The sequence below is a fragment of the Dromiciops gliroides genome, chromosome 3, assembly GCF_019393635.1.
Source record: "Dromiciops gliroides isolate mDroGli1 chromosome 3, mDroGli1.pri, whole genome shotgun sequence".
In the NCBI taxonomy this organism is placed as follows: Eukaryota; Metazoa; Chordata; class Mammalia; order Microbiotheria; family Microbiotheriidae; genus Dromiciops; species Dromiciops gliroides.
Window position 1 is genome coordinate 523332385 of NC_057863.1, and position 15782 is coordinate 523348166.

Genomic DNA, 15782 nt, shown 5'->3' on the forward strand with positions numbered 1-15782 from the left:
AGTATAGAAAAGAGGGGGAAATTATTAATTAGGTTTTAGACATTGAGATGCGTGTGTTCCTTCAAATACAGATATCCAGCAAATAGTTGGTACAGTTAGCTCTCTCTATATAGATCTAGAGAAGAACCAGATGAGAAGTGTCATAGAAGCCAAAAGAAAAGAGAATAGCCAGAAGAGGTGGAGGTAAGGGATCACATTTAAAATGCTGTTGAAAGTCAAAAAGAAGAGAAATTGGGCAGCTAGATGGCGCAGTGGATAAAGCACCAGCCCTGGAGTCAGGAGTACCTGAGTTCAAATCCGGCCTCAGACACTTAACACTTACTAGCTGTGTGACTCTGGGCAAGTCACTTAACCCCAATTGCCTCACTAAAAAAAAAAAAAAAAAAAAAAAAAAAAAAAAAAAAAAAGGAAGTGAAATTTAAAAAAAAGCCATCGGATTGACTCATCTTTGAGGGAGCCATTTCATTAGACTAGTGGATCAGAAGCCAGATTTCAATGGCTTGAGGCTTGAATGGGACCTGACAAAATGGAAGTGGAGTCTCTACACTATTCTTTCCAGTAAAAAAGCAGAACAGATATAAGGCAATGGCTTGAAGAACTTACAGGTTATAAGAGTTGATTTTTTTTTTCAAGGATTCAGGAAGATACAAACATGATTATGGTAAGGTGGGAAGGAATCAAATAGAAAAGGTGATGTTGAATATGAGAGAAGGGCAGTACTCAGTAAGGCAAGCTACCAAAGGAGAGTTGAGGGGGTGGGATCAAAGGCACAAGTGTGTGGGGGGATAACCTTTTCAGGGAAAAGGACAGTCTCAAACTCTGATACTCTGGAGCAAAAGAGAGGAGGGGAGACAAAAGAGTTCAAAATGGTGGCCTTTATTTTCTCAATAAAGTTAGATGGGAAATCATCTTCAAAAAGAAGTGTGGACCTTAGGAGAGAAGTTTCAGAAATATCATTGAGGAAAATGTAATAAAAAGATTGCCTTTTTGTAGCGAAGGCCCAGTTGATGTTCTTGGCATGAACCTGTAGTGGACCCAATAAACATGATTTCATTACTTCCTTCAGCAGTGTCCAGAAGCTCAGGTGTTTGAACAGGGTAGGTGTGGTTGTGATAGGAGCAACAGCTATTTAATGTAGACTGAGTTAGTTTCCCTTTGAGAGAGGGCAAAGAGGCCATGCCACAGATGTGGTTGGTCTGGGAGACCAGGGCTTGAACCATAATGGCTTCCTTATTTTCTGAAACAAAAAGTCATTCCTATGGGAAGTTGGTATTGCTGAGATTTAGTAGAATTTTCTACTACCCTGAAGGACTTTTGTCTGATCCAAGGTTGCCATCCTAGTGAATACAAAGGCCAAAGGAAACAGCATCAATTTGAACTAGTGAGTTTGATCCTTTTAGTGTTGCTATAAGTAAATTTCTTTTTATTGAATTTATGGTTCATAAGTGTATCATTGCACTGAATCACTGAACTGTCCTACACCAGCCTGAACTGAGCGTGGCCCAGAAGAGAGGGTAACTTAGAGTTAAAGACTGGGAGGTAATGATTGGTAGAAACACAAGGGGCAGAAGGGTTCAGGAGTAGAGAACAATGACATATTTAACCATTTACTGTATGTCAGGTATTGTGTTTCACAGGTATCTCGTTTAATTCTCAAAACTGCCCTGGAAGTAGGTGCTGTTATCCCCATTTATCAGATAAGGAAACTGAGGCTGAGAGCGGATATGTGCCTTACCTGAGGTCACACATCTAGTAAGTGACTAAGGTCAGATTTTAACTCAGGTCTTTCTGATCCCAGGCCCGGCACTCTATCTATTGCATTACCCAACTGACTTTTGGGCTTACCTGCCCATCAATGGCAGTAGCTATTGGTGGTGGTGATGATACTCCCTTTGGTGATAGAAGTCAGAGCTGGGCTGGAAACAGGAACAGTGAGGGGCACGATGATCTTGGGTTCTGGTCCTGAGCCATCTCCACCAGAGTTTGAAGGCAGGTGGTATTAGTGTTTTGACTTTCCTGGAATATCCTACCTTCTGTCTCTCCCTCAGGATGCCTTGCTGCTTCTGCTAGGCTTGCTTGGCATGTTGGTGGCAATTGGCAATTGGCAATTATCTGGTAGTGGTATAGATGGTGTTCCCTTTAACCACAGGGTTTGCTCCCCTCCTGATGGCCAAGGGATCATTCTAGGAGCACAAGTGGTGGCCTGGGATGGGTTTAGAGTGGAACTGCTTTCCCAAGGCACTTGATTAAAGGATAAAGAATGAATTGTAGCTTATTGGTAATTTGAATATGTCACTTATACCAAACACTATGCACTTCAGTACTACTCTCTACATTTCACAACCTCTCCTTTAGTGGAGGAATAACTTTAAAAAGCAGTCTAGCTTTGTTGAAAAACAAGAACACATCCGAAGTACTTTTTTGTTTTTTTGGTGAGGCAGTTGGGGTTAAGTGACTTGCCCAGGGTCACACAGCTAGTAAGTGTTAAGTGTCTGAGGCCCGGATTTGAACTCAGGTCCTCCTGAATCCAGGGCTGGTACTCTACCCACTGTGCCACCTAGCTGCCCCCCAAAGTACTTTTAAGCTCATATCAATAAAAGGCTCCTGATTGTATGAGTTATATATTTTTGTTATACCACAATTACATTGTTACATATTATTATTAGAAATAAAAATACCTGTTTTCACTGTATTAAGGAGAAACTATGCTAATAAGGAAGAAGGTAGAAGTCTAGTACTCATTTTTTTTATTTTACCTTTTTTTTGGAGGGGGGGCTAGGGAGCTAGAGGTTATGCGTTTTAGTACTTCACTACAATATGATTTGGCTCACAGCCTCCAATTTAGAACTCTGAAATTGGATATGATCAGTTAATGAACAAACATTTGTTAAGGATAGCTGGTTGGCACAGTAAATATTGTGACAGGAGGATCAATTGGAATCAGTAAGACTGAAGTTCAAATTCTGCCTCAGATTAGCTGTGTAACCCTAGGCAAGTCACTTAATCTTTTGCAGCCTCAGTTTCCTCATCTATAAAATGGGGATACTAATAACATTTAAATCACAGAATAATTGTGAGGATCAAATTAGATAACTTATATACAGTGCTTTCCAAACCTTAAAGCACTGTGTGAATGCTAGCTATTATTAAGTGCCTACTGTGTACAAGGTATTCTGTTAGGCACTGGAGATACAAAGAAAAAATAAAACCATTGCCCTTCTCAAGGAGGTGAGCTCTACTGGTGAGCTACTGTGCGTGTGTACATATACATACTACAAAATATAAGAGGGCAGCTAGGTGGTACAGTGGATAAAGCACTGGCCCTGGATTCAGGAGGACCTGAGTTCAAATCCAGCCTCAGATGCTTGACAATTCCTAGCTGTGTGACCCTGAGCAAGTCACTTAACCCTCATTGCCCTGCAAAAACAAAAACAAAACCGAAACAGATTAATTGGAAGGGCACTAGCAGCTGTGGGGATCAGGATGTATTGTTTGAAATTAGGCAAACCTCTCTACATAAGCAAATTATCTCATTCCATGCGGTTTCCTTCAGTAAATTTCCCCCTCTTGTCATCCCTGCTCTCTTGCTAATATTCAATCACTTCCTGTCTACTGACTTGCCACAAGAACTGGCACATAATAGTAGGTACTTAATAAATGTCTGATGCTTTTCCTTTCCCTTATTTCTTTTTTCTTTTTCCTTTTTCCTTTTTTTTTTCGGGGTGGGGTGAGGCAATTGGGGTTAAGTGACTTGCCCAGGGTCACACAGCTAGTAAGTGTCAAGCATCTGAGGCCGGACTTGAACTCAGGTACTCCTGACTCCAGGGCTGGTGCTCTATCCACTGCGCCACCTAGCTGCCCCTCCCTTCCCTTATTTCTTATGAATATGCCCATATTTCCCCCATCTTCTCTTTCATGGTTAAACTACAAGAATGTTAATATCAATTGTGAGACATGGGAGACACTGGCACTGTATGTACTACCTAGTATGGAATGCCTTCCCACATCAAAGAAGATGCCCTGTTCTGTGAGCAAAGAAGAATTGTGATAGCACAAAGGAAACATGAGATGTGTAAATATAGAGACATCTCCATCTCAAATGTCCAGATGGACTATTTGTGCCTGACCTATGGTAGAGCCTTCTAAGCTTGTATTGGACTGATCAGCCACAATGGAACACACCGTACCTTGACCCCAACATGATGTCATTGGTCCTCTTTGAGGATGAATGATGAACAGCAACAACTTGAGAAGGTCATCTACGGAAGCCTCCCTTTCCTTTTCTTTCCCTCTTTTCTTAACTCCTTGCAGTCTGGCTTCTGACCTCATCATGAATGAAAGCAGTTTTCTCACAGTTACTACTAATGATCTCTTAATTGCCATTGCTAATTGCCTTTTCTCAATTCTCATCCTCCTTGACCTCTTTACAGTCTTTGACACTATTGAGCACCATCTTCTGTTTGCTATTTTCTTCTTTCTAGGTTTTTGGGATGCTGCTCTTTCCTAGTTTTCCTTATACCTATCTGACTGTAGCTCCTCTCTCCTTTACTGGATTTTTAGCTATATCACACTTGCTAACAATGGGTGTCCCCCAAAACTTTTCTAGGCTCTCTACTTTTCTCCCTCTATACTGTTTCACTTGGCAATCTTATCAGCTTCCATGGTTTTGATTATAATCTCTATGCAGATGACTCTCAGATCTCCTTGTCCAACCATAACCTCTCTCCAATCTCACAACTCCTGCTGCCTTTTTGACATCTAGAACTGAATGTCCTTTAGACATCTTCAACTCTCCATGTCCAAAAGTGAACCCCCCTTTCCTCTTCCATTCCAAACTTCCCTATTACTCTTGAGAATACTGACATCCTTTCATTTCCTCAGGCTTGCGTCCTAGGTGTCATCTTTGACTCCTCACTATTTCTCATCCCCATATCCTGTCAATCAGTGGTCAAGTCTTTTTTTCTATCTTCATAATGTCTTATATACATATGTATGAGCATACATGTATATGCATGTATATATGTCTATATAGATATATATCCTCTGACACTGCAACCACCTTTGTATTTCCTCTTTATCTTGGACTCTTGCTTTAGCTTTCTAGTTGGTCTCTTCCATCAAATCTCTCCCCCATCCAATCCATCTTCTACTCACCTGTCAAAATGATCTTCCTAAAATGCAAGTCTGACCGTGTCATCTCCCTGTTAAAGGCTTTCATAAACTGGCCTTTCCTACTTTTCCAACCTTTTTCCCTTCTAGTAACACTGGCCAGCTTGCTATTTCTCTCCCAGGAATCTCCACTTCCCAACTCCAAACAATTTCATTCATTGTCCCTCACGCCTGGCATCCTGTCCCTCCTCACCTCCACCTCCTAGTTTTTTCTGGATATTTTCAAGTCCCAGCTAAAGTCTCACAATCTACAAGAAACCTTTCTGAGTCTTCCTTAATCCTAGTACCTCCTCTCTTAGATTACCCCCAATTAATCCTGTATATGTCTTATTTATACATAATTATTTGTATATTGTTTTCTCTATTAGTTTTGAACTCCTTGAAATTAGAGACTGTGATTTTTTGGCCTGTCTTTGTATCTCCAGCACTTAGCACAGTGCTTGGCACATAATAGGTGTTTAATAGTTGCTAGCTGACTAACTGAGATAAAGGAGATAGAGGTAAGGAGAGTAGACAGCTTTTTTTTGAGAAGTTTGACTTTGAAAGAGAGGAGAGATATAGACTAGGCAAAGGGTATGGTAGTATTAGGTGAGAGTATATTAAAGGTGGGAAAACCTGGGAAAGCTTGTAGACAGAAAGGAATGAAGAATAGATTGAATATGGGGATGGAGGGGTGGGGAGTGGAGCATGTAATAATGACTGTGGGAACATTCTGCCAAAAAGATGGGAAGGCATGGGATGGAGGTTACAAGTACATGTGTTAGCCTTGGCAATTAGAAGTAAAAGAGAGAAGAATGAGGGATCATGTAAAGGATTTTAACAAGGAAATTCACCTTAAATGGCCTCTTTTCTCAGCAGAGTTTGAGGGAAGTTCTCTGCAAAGAGGGTGGATGGAAGGAATGCTATAGGAGATTTAGCAGGAGAAGATTTGTAACTACAGCCCCTGTGGGGTATGAGTTCATTCTGAAAGTATAAAAGGATTGTGGAAGACTTTGCCTCTTTGTGCATTTATATACCTGGGGGACCGAGGGACTGTCACTTGCCCCATGGGGCTAGAGAATAGAGAGTATAACTTGAATCTCTGTGGTGAACTCTCCAGCTCACTGCCATGGGAAATAAAGAAAGGGTTTGGGAGGGAGAGTCAGCCGCAAGAGAAAAAAATTATTTTTTTTACTTTTCTGTATGTGAAGGATGGAGCAAATTTACAATCTCATAATTAATATATGAACATTTACTGGTAAGAGAAATTTAATCTGTATCTTGGTAGGCTAGAGCTATAAGTTTCTATGTAGAATATTCAATTTGACAAACATCTGTTGGTTTGCCTACTGCGTGTCAGTTAAGCATCAGGGATGTATAGTAAAACCTAAAACAAACAAACAAAAATTTTTACACACTTGCTGCAAATTAGGCTATTTAACTTTCACTTTATATATTTGTAAGCCAGTTATTATTTTAGAGGGTTTTTAAAAATGTGGTTCCTTGGTAAGGCACTATTTACATTCAGAGGGTTTTTGCCATTTTATTGAAGACTATATTTTTCTTATAGTCTGTCTATAAGCTTAACAGACTATCAAGTTCTTCATTAGTATAAAGCATTGAAAACATTTTATTAAAAGAAACTTTTCATCCTTAACTAACTATCCTACTTAAAAATGTAATGAAGTGAAAATCTAATTATTAGCCATATTGGCCCTTTTAATGAGTTTGAACCTCTGTACTGTATGTTCCTAACTATGGAACATTTTAAGAGTTATTTAAGTATATTTCAAAGCATTAATTAAAAGTAGTGTAAATTGGATTATTATGGAAGGATCCATTTTAAGTAAATATTGTGAAACAACGGATAGATATTGTAAACAGTAGAAAGGGACATGTAAACAAAGAAAATTAAATATACTTTTTGCTAATGAAAATAGGAAGCAAGCAGTCTCATAATTAATTGTGATAAGACTAAGAAATATATGCTTTGAAGGATCCTTGGTGGATGACACAGTGAGATATACCTTAGAGGTAGCTTTCTTTCTGCCTCATCCAATAAACAAGAGTCCCAAAATGCAATGTACTCAGTGATAAAAAGATGACAGGAAGAGGATAATTGAAGCAGCCAGGTAGGGCAGTGTATAGAATGCTGGACCTGGAGTCAGGAAGACCTGAGTTCAAATTCAACTTCAGATAATTACTAGCTATGTGACACTGGCCAAATCACTTAACCAGTTGGCCTCAGTTTGCTCAATTATAAAATGAGGCTAAATAATAGCATCTACCTCCCAGTGTTGTTGTGAGGATCAAGAGATAATAATTATAAAGTGCTTAGCATAGTGCACACTTAATAAATGGTTGTTGCTTTTCCCCAATTTAAAAAATGTCTAAAGATCAGCCCTACTAGCTGATAGTGTCTTACGTTCACATTCAACTCTCCCCTGATATTCCACAGGACACAACTACATTGGTCTTGAAGCTTCTGCAGATTTAGGCACAGATTTTTTTGAAGTTAACCCCTTTGTGTTGTCCCTGAGAGATGCTTCCTGAAACTGCTCTATCCCCTATTAACCTCCTGTGCTTGAGGGAAAAGTGTTTCACCCCTTGTAGTGGTAGTAGTTTTAGGCACCGAATTTTAGTTCTATCAGTTGAATACTGTAAATTTTTAGGTGAAAGTTGTTGTTTTTCTTTAAAGTGTGGATTGCACTCTTGAGCTCAGATAACAATATAAATTGATACTTTTAAGAAAAATAAACATGAAAAGTAAGTTTATTCTACGTAGAGAATCATAGGCTAATTAGAAAATAACAATACTAATGTATACACACCAAATGGCATAGGGGTAAGTGTTTATAAGAAAAGCTAGCTGAATTGCAAAAACATTATAGTAAGAGAATAATAGTGGATGATTATTTTTTACTCCTTTCTCCGTAGTGACTAAATTCAACAGAAAGATTAAGAAGTAAAATACAGAGTTGAACAAAATGGTGGACAATGGGAATATTAAAGAATATACATATTTCTTAGCATCCTATAGTACTTTACAAAAATTCTCATTTGCCAGAAAATAAAGGAATTATAAATAAATGTAAAAAAGCAAAAATAATACAATATAATAAACATAATAAATATATAACATTTTTGTACATTTTGTCCATACAATAAACATAATAAATAAGGGAAACATGAATAAAAGATATGGAACTAAATGCACTAAGTAATAATATATTGAGTATGTAAAAAAATTATAGAAAAATTATTATATTAAAGATAATAAAAATGAAACAATACACTAAACCTAATAGGACACAGCTAAAATAGTCTTAAGAGGAAATTTTTAATCCCTAAATATTTATTTTAACAAGATAGAAAAGCAGAGGTTCCTGAACTGAGCATGTCACTTAAATGACTAAAAAAAAAATCAAACTAACAATGTTAACAAAAGAAATCTTCAAAATTAGGGGTAAAATAGAGAAGGTTTAATGTTAGGCATAAAGAACTTACGAACTTCATATTTTCAGTTAATTTAAATGAATAAAAGGTTATATACAGAGTCTGTGATATCATCAAAATATCATACTAAACGATTATGACAAACTTCAAAATAAAATGGAGAATTTCTTACTAATGCATAAAAAGCATTATTTTAAAGTAGTTTTTACCTTTTTCCCTTTAATTTAAAAGCTTATGAGAGATTAAAAATAAGAGAAAATTATGATTTTCTAAGACTAATTCTCTTTTTTCTTTCCCTTCTTCTGTACTTTCCAGCAATGGGTAGATAAAGCAGAAAAGCAAGCACTGCTGTCAGATACCCTTGACCTTTCAGAACTCTTCCATCCAGACACATTTCTTAATGCTCTACGCCAAGAAACTGCAAGGTAAATTAAGTTATTTACTTCATACACCCAAGGCCAATTATATTGATTGTCTTCATTAGTGACTATTTTCCTTGATTACCAAAGAAAAAGATTTTAAATGGGTTTTAATTCTAAAATAGTTTGCTAATTACAATGAGCTCAGTTATTGAGTATTATTATTATACTTGGTTATTGAGTATTTGAATATGAAAATAACTTATAAATTAAAATGAAGTTTCATTTAAACATGCTATATAAGCTAATTTTGAATTATTAAGCTATATTAATAGTTTGATTAAGAATTTGTAATAACAATACCTTCCATTTTTATCAAGAAGCATTAGTAAATGAAATGTTCTAATTAGAATTCTTTTTAATTGAGAGTTACAATGTATATCAGTTTGCTATGTATCATAAATGTAGTACCAATTTTCAAAAAATTCAAATATAATAAAGTAGATTTATAACTTAAATTATACTTAACATATTTTATTCTTCCCTTGGTCCTTGAAGAAGGCACTTATAACTTGAACTGTTTAAGGTTTGACGTTATGGATATCAACTAGAGGTTAAGAATATTACTGAAAATTATAATTACTTGAGCTTTCTGGTTGTGATTCTGGATAAAGACAAATTTATTTATTTATCTATAATATTTCTAATAGTTTCATACATAATATTTGAAATAATATTTTATAGGGCAATGAGCTGTTCGGTGGATAGCCTTAAATTTGTAGCATCATGGAAAGGTCGACTACCAGAAGCAAAACTCCAAGTTAAGGTATGAGACAGTTTATACATTTTGTACTATTCTTTTATAACAAAAATACAGGAATTTCAGTTGACATCGAAGATTAAAAAATAGTTTCTTAGGAAGGAATATTAAATAACCTAAGCATTTGTTTGATTGCTTACCTTAAAATGTTTAGCCATCTAACAGCAGAAACCAAGATCTACATAACCTGTGGGTTATTTTTTGAGCCTCACATCCCAGAGGTAGAAAGCACCCCATAGTTCATCTTGCTCTGCCCTTACCAGATAACACCTAAATACTCCTAACAAATGGCAATCCATTCTATGCTTAAATATACCTGGTTATACAAAACTCACTATATATAATGCAGCCTCTATTCCATTTTCATACAGCTCTAATTATTTAAAAGTTCTTCCTCGTATTAAGCTCTAACTCTGCTGCCCTGCCACTTCTACTTAGCTTTGCCTTCTTCAGTCAGACAAAACAAATCTAATCTTGCCTTCACATTATAGTTTAGATATTTAAAAACAAGATATCGCTCTCTTAAGAGTCCTATTCTCCAGATTAAGCTTACCTAATTACTCCCTACAATCCTCATATGTTACAATTTCAAATTCCCTCCTCACAAAAGGCAGCATGATGTAATGGGAGAAGCAAATGATGTAGAATCATAGGATAGTAGGGCTTAGTACAAGAAAAGCTCCTAAGATCTCCCTTACAAATGAGAAGGTTGAGGTCTCGAGGGGATACACAGCTAATATCAGAACTAGGATTTAAGTCTATGTCAGAAGACTCACATCAGAGGGCCTCGCTTCAAATCCTCAGGCAACTCCCTTCACCTGTTCTGTCAGCCCATTTACACATACCTCCCTTCTAAGTAGTCTTAAACAGTTGGATTAATTAAAGGTTGTAAAGTTTTGTGTGTGATTTAAATCAAATTGCGAACCTATATGTTAAAGAGTTCATTGTTCTCTGTCTAAATATCGGGACATTTGCTTATCCGTCATCTTCTGACACATCTATTCTACACATATCCTTTTAGTCACTTATAAAGACTACTACTATTACTACTGCTGCTGCTACTAACTTCCTAAAAACCCAATCTGGATTTTTGTGGCAAACAAGAGCAGTGGCAGCCAAGTGATGTAGATGCTCTGAGACCTCTTGAGGTAGCTGTGGATACCTGGCAAGAATGCTGAAATGCTGACCGTTTGGACTCTGGCTGGGCTGCTGCTTGGGTTAGCAGCCCACCAACGTGATGAAGCTGTTCCAACAAATCAAAGAAAAAGAGAGGGCAGCACAAGGTTACAGGCTGGCCCTATTTATAATCATCATCATGATTAGCTTGAAACACAGGGCAAAGAAACAATCAGTGTTCATTCATATTTTGGTACCAGAGCAAGGCAAAATATATCAGATCGAATCAGATATATCAGTACCCCACCTACTAGAAATGCTTCGGTGCAAATAATACTGATCACCATGGGTGGACATGAAATTGACTGAGGAAGTGAATGCTTTCATTTTGTGCCAGTACTCTATGAAAACAAATTTGAATGAGTTGTAGGTAAGGGCCTTATACTGACTGCTCAAAGTCATGCAACAGCATTGCTGACCAGTGCAGGGCAATAAAAAAAACACCCCAGTTAAATACCCTGAATCTACATTAGATGACCCCCCGCCAAAGGAAAGGCATGAGAAGAAAATAAGCATTTAGTAAGCACCTAATGATGTTCCAGGAATTTTGCTAAGTGTTTTGCAGATATGTCCTTTTTTAGCAAGATAAGATATTGAGAAGTACTAAAATCTGAAAAAGAAAAAAATTAAAGACCTTGAGATCATTGAAAAGCTTTACTTAGACTTCAAAAATTATATCTAATAAGAAAATGATGAAAATGATATTGATATCTCAAAAAATGAAAAGGAGATTATATTGGTAGTAAACATTCTTGTATGAAATATGTTATCAAGGCATCTTATAAGGCCCCAAGATAGTGTCCTCACTTTTCCTTAGTGGATGCCATGAACAGATGGCATTCACTGGATTCCCCAGGTCTGCTCACCTCCACAGTTTAACTAAAGACTTTTGCTGTGGAGTCATTTCAGTTCGCTCTGACTCTTCATAAGCCCATCTGGGGCTTTCTGGCAGGAATGCTAGAGTGGTTTACCATTTCCTTCTCCAGTCATTTTACAAATGAGGAACTGAGGCAAAAATAGTTAAGTAACTTTCCCAGGGTCACACAGCTAGTATCTGAGGCCAGATTTGAACTCAAGGAGATAAGTCTTCCTGACTCCAGCCCCAGCACTATATCTATTGTCCCACCTGGCTACCCAACCAAAGACTAGAATCATTGAAAATTTCAAAGGGGAGGGGAGAATTTAGGTAAAAGCCTAGAGAGATAAATCAACATAAGGTGATACTAAAATTAGAAAGGAAGATGATTAATCTCTCAGTAAATATTGTCCTTCCCCAAAAAAGAAATTAAACCAACACCTGTTTCATCAGGTAACTCTGGAATCCCAAGAAAGCATGGAACTGCAGCAGAATATTTCACACTGGTTTAAGAGAGAAATTAGAATCTTGAGAGAAGTTAAAAAGGAACAAATAGTAAAATTTATGGCCTGAAGAACAGAAATAAATGAGTAGAATAGAAGAATTTGAACCTATGATGGCAAGTGACTGCAAAGAAATTAGAGAACAACAAACATATTGGAAATGCAAATATAATATAGTGGAAAATAATTTGGAAGAAGAGAAATAATAGCAGTAAACTAAAATTGATCTCTTATTCAAGCAACACATTGATCTTGAAGACAAGATGCATAGAGATAATTTAACAATCATACATAGACCTTCAAGAAGACTATGGTAAACAAAAAAAAACAACAAACCCTACCATATTGCAAGAAATAATACAATAAAATGTCCTAGAGAGATCACTTTCTCTGAGCAAGTATTGTGCTTTCATGGACAATAGCTTACCTCAGGAGATGGAGAATGAGAGATCCTAGGGACAAATGGCATCTAGAACAGTGGGAGGGTATGGACCCTGAGAGGAGATGCATGGGAAATAGGAAAGACAATAATCATATAGAAGGCAGGGGGTAAGATTGGATCACATGAAAATTTCTACTTTAGTGCAATACTTCTGTCATTATTACTAAATGCAAGAAATAAGAGTTGAGGTGAGGGGAAGAGTGCCTGAAGAAAGAAGTTTATTTTAATGTAGAATAAGCAAAGCCAATAATAGGAACAATAATAGGAATTCAGAGGAAGGGGAACAAAAAAGAAAATCTTAATTCAGACAAAAAAATACCAGATACACAAATAGAGGAAAATATAAACCTAACTCATAACTCTAAGTATGAATGGATTAACCAGTAAACCCTCTAATTTCTTGGTAACAAGTAATATATCTAAAAAGCAGACTTACATGGAATAAAAATGAGAGACTGGTACAGAATTTACTGTTTCAGGTAAATCCTCAAATGCAGAATTTGTACTCACGCTATCAGACAAAGCAAAAATGAAGATTCATCATATAAATAGATTAAGAATTTATATTATGCTAAAACTAAACCATAAAAATGAATATTAAATGTATATACTTCAAATTGTATGACATCTAAATATAAAAAGGAAAAATTAACTGAAATGCAAGAAGACATAGATAGTAATGCATTAATCCACAATCTCCCACTGTAGCCCATTCTACTTTGGGGTATAAAATTGTTAGAAACTTGTTGGGTTTTTTCCTCCTTAAATCAAGCTTCTCTCTGATTATTTTCAACTTTTACTTCTTATTCCCAGTTCTGCCTTCCAGGGCCAAGAACAATAGCAGTTAGGGTCTTCTACCAAAGTCTTTCAGATGTTTGATGACAGTAATCACATCCTTTCATGTCTTCTCTGTGCCCGATATCTCCAGATTCTTTCAGTTGAAATTGGTATATCATGGCCTTCAGCCCCCCTCATCATCTTGGTCAAAAATCTCTGAATATCTAAAACCTCTGAGTTATCTATCAACTCCCTAAAATATAATACAATAAATATCTTTTTACCCTCATTTCATTCTTCCTATATTTATATATTCTACTTTTGAAATTCCTAGATTATTTTTGATACATCAATTTTTAAGTATAACTACAACTCACATTTATGTAATGTTTAAATTTTACAAAATGCAACTCTGAGATTGGCATTATTTTAAAGATAAGAAAACTGAGTGTCAGGAATGGTAAGTCACGTATCCAGGGTTGTACAACTAGTAAATATTAGAGCAAGGACTGAAACTCAGGTCTTTCCATTTTCTTGGTCCAGCACTTAATATATTCAGTACAAGTTTAGAATGAAATAAAAATGTTCATATTGAGTTCATAGAGGTCAGTTTTTTAAGTTGGCAGTTATTTATGGTCAGGTATGAAATGAATGAATGATTTGGGGCCAATTTTTAGTGAATAAGAACACTAATGTTGATAATACTAACAGATTACAGAGTTAAAAAAAACCTCAGAGTTGAATAAGTGCACTTGTTGGTATATGTGGTCGCTTCAATATTGAACTGATTCATAGGTAAGTCACTTGAAGTATATTGATAGTCGTAGTTGGCTGTGTTAGTTTTTCTCTGATTATAAAAAGAAATTGAATCTTTTTAACTATCAGCATAGCATGTTTTAGAAGGATATGTTTATTTTCTAAATAAAAAATATTAACCATTTAGCCATTAATTATGAAATGTGGAAAAAAGGAAATATTAGTATGCCTGAAAATTTGAGTATTTTGGTCTTTAGAGTGAAGATAGACATAATGTCAGTTGTTGACCAAAAACCATCCTTTTCACACCAAATCCTGAATCCATTTTGGTGTGACTTTCTTATTTTATGTCTGCAAATAGAAGAACCCAAGCCCATGTCTTTTCTTTGGCTTTATGGGCCAAGAATGAAGAAAACTTTCAGGTGCCCAATACTCTCTCACAAGAAAGAAGTTCCATGGTCACATCACTGGTTATATTCAAGCAAAAGTTTACTAATCTCTTAGAGAATATCAGTTAGGTATTGGCTATGCTAGCTGCCCTCTGAGATTCTATAATTCTGGGAGCTGTCCCTATATTCTCTTTGAGTGTATATTTCACGTAAAATTATAAGTTATTTTGACTGAAAATTCATATGTAAATGACAGTTTGGGCATACAGCTTTTTGGTATAATGATATTATTTCATATCTATTTTTTCAATTAAAATAACTACCTCTTAGAAGCAAAAGAATTAAAGGATAATTAGAGGAAGTGTGATACATTGACAGTGGTGTACACAATGAGGTATCTTTGATCCAACAATTATTTAAGTTAAATCCAAGTAATAAATTGTAAAAGATGTCAGGAGGTAACCTCAGTAAGCAATACTTTCAATAAAACTCCTATAAGTGTGATCCATTTTCTATAATTACTCCCTTACTCAAGGACTAGAGCCATATATATAAAGGACTTAATGAACAGATTTTCTCTAAACCCTTAATATAATATAGATACCTTATTATACATATGAGAGTAGGATATATATAGATATAGATATATACATATATATATATATGAGATGTACAATATATGTACACATACTCTTTATACCTCAGTATATCTTCATATATATCCTGAATATAAAGTATGACAGATATGCTTTAGTATAAATTTTATGCCTGTTTATAGCATTGCTCTCAAAATCTATTACAAATGCATATACACACTTTATACTAATGTATTTATTTTAGGCTTTATACCGAGAATTATGGGGTGAGTTTATTTTTATTTAATTTCAGATAAGGTTTCTAAACTTGATGGTTTTTTTCTTTGGGCAGGGGGGGGGGTGGGTAACCTCATACTCTCAGGTAGCTCACTGGAAAGAGTATTGACCAGGAGTCAGGAAGATGTGGGTTTGAATCCTGCCCTGGACATTTAATTCTGTGATTCTGCGCATGTCACTTAACCTCTCTGTGCCTCAGTTTTATCACCTCAAAAATGGAGATACTAG

At 36.0% G+C, this 15782-nt stretch overlaps 1 protein-coding gene across 1 annotated transcript in view; it reads left to right on the plus strand.

Annotated features, from left to right (window-relative positions):
* DYNC2H1 (dynein cytoplasmic 2 heavy chain 1) overlaps positions 1 to 15782 on the plus strand; it is a 380708-nt gene that overhangs the window by 341835 nt on the left and 23091 nt on the right. The window contains 2 exon segments of the mRNA XM_043996879.1: positions 8920 to 9029; positions 9708 to 9789. Coding sequence (XP_043852814.1) covers positions 8920 to 9029; positions 9708 to 9789 — 192 coding nt within the window.